The 4519-nt window shown below is 64.8% G+C and overlaps 1 protein-coding gene across 1 annotated transcript; it reads right to left on the bottom strand.

The window, feature by feature from the left end:
• On the bottom strand, window positions 1–1344 carry LOC121166512 (max dimerization protein 4-like; the record flags this gene model as incomplete). Its single annotated transcript, XM_040995674.1, has 3 exons — window positions 1–451; window positions 575–737; window positions 1230–1344. Coding segments are annotated over 3 exons (433 nt in total), but the record flags the coding sequence as incomplete, so codon positions are not given.
• Between the last annotated feature and the right edge of the window lie 3175 nt (window positions 1345–4519).

Genomic DNA, 4519 nt, shown 5'->3' with positions numbered 1-4519 from the left:
TTTGCAGCAATGAACATTTAATACTTCTGGAATGATTAGGAATCTGATGACAGACCGTGGGCGACCACGCAGTGCTCTGCCCTGTTGCCCTTGCCATGGGCCCCGCACGGGCAGGACGGGCGGGCGGCTCGGCGGGCCCTGACCAGCAGGCAGGCAGGCAGACAAGCCCAGGCGGCAGCTGGAGCTTCCAGAATGGCACAGCAGTGGCCCGTGGAGAGGCTGGTGTCGGTCAAGGGAGGACAGGAGGGCTGACACGCTCAGCCGGGCGGGCAGGCCAAGGAGTGAAGGGCGCTGGCCTAGGAGAGGCCAGGGCGGCCAGGCCGCCGGCAGGGAGGCCCGAAGTTGGCACCGCAGCCGCCACTCTGCAGGCTGTAGTGGTCATCCACGTCGCTGCCGCTGCCCACACTGTCCAGCTCCCCGGATCCGAACTCCATGCTCTCTATGTCCACTTCTGGGGAGGAGAGAGGGAACGAGGTCAGGCTGGTTCTAGCCCAGAGCCTGGCCTCCGGGGACCCCAGCCAATGCCCCTTCGGCAGGCTGGCAGTGAGGACCACCCCCAGGGCCCCAGCCCCACCTTGCTCTGAGTCGTCGGTGGACACAGCAGAGCCCGTGCTGTCTGTGCGCACACGTTCCACACTCTGCACCGACAGCTGCTCCAGGCGCCGCTTCAGGAAGCGGTGCTCGCGCTGCAGCTGCTCTTTGATGCTCAGGGCCCGGCGGTCCTGCTCCTCCAGTTTCTGGGAGATGGGGGCATGGGCTATGAGCCTAGAGTGGCTCAGTCAGGCAGTCACACCCGGGGCCACCTCCCAGGCCTGCGGGACGCCAGCCACTTGCAGCTCCCACTCCCCCCACCCCCAGCACCTCCATCTCTGCACGCCCCCGTTGCTGTCATCTGCAAACCCTCCTGAACCATGAGCCCCACCCTCCCCGCTGCTGGGCAGTGAGCACCCTGTGAGGGCCTGCCACAGGCTGCAGTCTCCCAAGGCCTTCAATCCTGCTGTGTCAGGAGGCTATCTACCTCCCCTCCACTCCACACCCGCCCCAGGCTGCCCTGCACAGCCCAGGGCCCAGAGAACCGCTCCACCCTCTCCCCCTCCCCTCCATGCCCAACAAAAGTCGGACTTGCTCCCGTGCCCTTCTCCAGCTCCCCAGAGCCTCCCACCTCTGGGCTGTCCTGGGCTGCCCCAGGGAGACAGTGGGGTGGGGTGGGTACCAGGTGCTCGCCTCACCTTGATGTGCATCCTGGCTCGCTTCAGGAGGCTCAGCGTGGTATGGCGGGTGCTGTCGGGGCCCAGGGGCACCAGCTGCTTCAGCTGCTCCAGGTATAGCCTGAGTTTGGCTCGTCTGAAAGAGCCAGAGACAGGACCGTGGGGCTAGGCAACAGAGCCTGGCTGTGGGCAGGCAGAGGGCCAGGCCTCCCTCCCGGTGACCCCACCAGGCACCATGCTACAGGGGCAGCAAAAGGCGAGGTGGCCATCGTCCAGCCTCATCAGGCCCACAGTGCTCTCCAGGTTCTGTCCTCCCAGAAGTACAAGTTGGTCAGGGCAAGGGGTGGCCGAGAACCAGCTCCCAGCACCCCAAGCTTAGTAACCCTTTGGGAACTCAGAGCCGCCATGCACCGAGGGGTCATTCACAAGATACCTGCCTTTCCCAGAAGTGCTGAAATGTCCTGGACACTGAGCAACCAGGAGGACATCAGCCCTTCCAGCCCCTGGCCTGGCGCTGCACGACACCCGGTGCCCAGTGGCCATCCCTTGGCCTGTCCCGCGTGACACCTGGGCTCAGCGGCCGCTGGCGCGGCCTCCTACACTGCCCAGCTTAGGGAAGTCTAGGAGCCTGCAGCCCACAACCTGGCCCCCATCGCGGCCTGCGTCTCCCACGCCCACTGTCTCCCAGCAGCGCCATCACTGTGCCCAGCTTCTATGCCTGCTGCCTAGCGTGCCCTGTGCTCCAGAGAGGGACCCGGGCAGGGACCTGGCCGGTTCCTGTGGACAGAGCAGGCGGGGCTGCCGGGAGAGGCAGCTGGGGGAATAAGGACCCTGTCCACGGGGCCCACCTCGTGCTCTCCAGTGACAGCACACCTCCCTGGCCAGCGAGTGTGTGCGGTCTACAAACTCTACCAGCTCTTGAGCTGGACCTTAAAGAGGACTGCGGGCGTGGGACTGAGGCTGTGCTGGGCCAGGAGGCAGCTGGGGGTGGCTGAGTCAGCACAGAGCCAGTCCGGGTCTGGGTGGCTTCAGCTGCCCCCATGCACCCCCAGGATCCAGGGTGGGCAAGGAGCCATGTGCTCCACCTCAGGAAGGGCCCTCCTGGGGACGGGGTCGGGGCACCACAGGGGTAAAAGTGAGGCAGGGATTCCATCACCCTGTCGGCGGGACCCAAGCACTGCCTGGGGCAGATCAAAACACAAGCAGAAGAGAAAAGTCAGCAAGCAGCCCAGGCTTGTCGGACACAGAGAGCGGACGCACACGAGAGATGGGACAGGACACAGCAAGCACCACAGCTCACGTTTATTTCTGCACTTTTCCAGGTTTGCTAAACAAGGACTCAGCGTGTTACAATCAGGAAAGACACGTTTGTACAAGAAAGAAAAAAAATACCACACACCTGAGAGACAAGGAGAGAGACACGGCAGCACACACAGAAGACACGATTAGTACCGTGGCGTTGGCAGCACGCACGCGTCACGGGGAGGGCAGCGGCCACAGCTGTAACACAGGGCAGGGAGGCGACGTGGCGGGAGCGGGACCAGGCGCCTCCCCTCGCTCACGCCAGGGCACGCTAGCGTGCTCTGCCCACAGCCAGGCTGTGAGGCGGGCTGGGGCGGGGACTGGTCGGTCTGCTGGCAGGAGAGACGCCACTGGGGAAGGCCCTGAGCATCACTGTCATGGACGAGACACGTGGGCTGGCATCGTGGACCGGAGGCCCTGCTTCTGAGTCCTACATGTCCCCTCTCCTTCCCAGGGACACAGATCTGAGTGGGTGCCCTGCACACCACCCAGAGGGGCACGGTGCCCGGCAGGAGGCAGGGCAATGGCAGTCCTAGGAGCAAGGCAGCACCCAGTGGACATCAAGGTCCCCTGCTGACATTGGTTAGTGCAATACCAGGGACAAGGACTCGGCCCTGGGCTCCTGGGGTGGGGGGCTGTTTGTAGGGGTGGGGAGGGGGGTGGGGTGAGGCCATGTCAGGAGCAGAAGTTCTCGGGAGCCAAAGCCACCTGGAAACCCACACGCACACACGTCATAACTGCACAGGGCAGCCGCGTCCCCGGGGGCGTCATCACACCCACCTCTGCCCATGTGCTGCAGGAATCGGTGAGGTGCAGCAGAGCCAGCAGCACCGATGAACTGCCCAGCCAGGGCCCTCGACACGGCCCTTCCCAGCACCTCCTCACTGTCATGGCACTGGAGAGCAGCGGATGGCTGTGGCAGGCCCCAGCATCCCAGGGTGGCCTCAGTGCGCCCCTACCTGCTGCGGGCCTGCCGGCCTGCTCAGCACAGACCCTATCGGAGGCTGCTCATGACGGCCCTGGTCCCTTGGGACATCCACCCAAACTGGGGGTCTTGCCACTACACAAGGTGTGGGGGCCACGAGGGCAGGCCAAAGCCTGGAGCTGGGCCCAGGAGGGCCACCAGACGGAGCAGACCTGCCAGAGGTACTCACCTTCCAGGGACAGAAGGTGGAGGGGGTGGCTAGGGCTGCCGTGGGGGGGCTCAGAAAACCCCGAGGGCAAGTCCCAAGCCAGCCTGATGAGGGACTCTAGGGAAGGCGCGGTCCAGGCCTGTGGACGGCCCAGGCAGGAGCTTCCTTCCTTCCTGCGGCCAGTCCTATCTGGCACGGGCTCCGGCCAGGTGGCCCAGCTCCAGGACAGGGGGTGCCCCCTCTGCCACAGCAGTCCCCTCCTGCAGCTTTCAGGAAGGCCCCGAGGTGCAGGACAGGGCCAAGGGGCAAAGGGCAGTCCTTCCCCGCAGGCCGCCAAGCTCTTGCCACCTGTCCACTCCCACACATCACCTCCTGCCCTCCTCACTGCAGGGCTGCTCCTCCTCCTCCTGTCCGTCTCATGAGCCTGCACCCCACTCCTCCTGTGGCCTCCTGGGAACCCCAAGCACATGCACATGCGCACACACACACAGAGGCAGTCCAGGAAGTACAGCTCCTCAGAGAACACAGTGTTCCCTCCCTGCCCCGCCACCCGCCCCAGCCAAAGGCCCAGATCCTGGGGGAGCGGAAGTTGGCGCTGCCGTGGGTGCAGAGGCGGGGAACTGGCCTAGCTCCAAGCCTTAACCCGGGGTGGCTGGGGAGGGTCAACTGGAAGACAGACCACCCCGTTCTGCCCACCTGCCACCATGGAAACAAAGACCCAGCCCAGGTCAGACAGGAGCCAAGGCCAAGAGAGACTCCTCCCACCAGGGTCCTGGCGAGGGGCCCCTCAATCAGTCGAAACCCTGACACTCCCATGCCCACCCAAAGCTCCTACTGGCATCCATGAGGTAGCCATGCTCATCCCTCTTGTCCCCA

Source organism: Ochotona curzoniae, unplaced genomic scaffold (assembly GCF_017591425.1).
Source record: "Ochotona curzoniae isolate NIBS_2020 unplaced genomic scaffold, NIBS_Ocur_1.0 patch156, whole genome shotgun sequence".
In the NCBI taxonomy this organism is placed as follows: domain Eukaryota; kingdom Metazoa; phylum Chordata; class Mammalia; order Lagomorpha; family Ochotonidae; genus Ochotona; species Ochotona curzoniae.
This window is presented reverse-complemented; position numbering and strand designations above follow the sequence as displayed.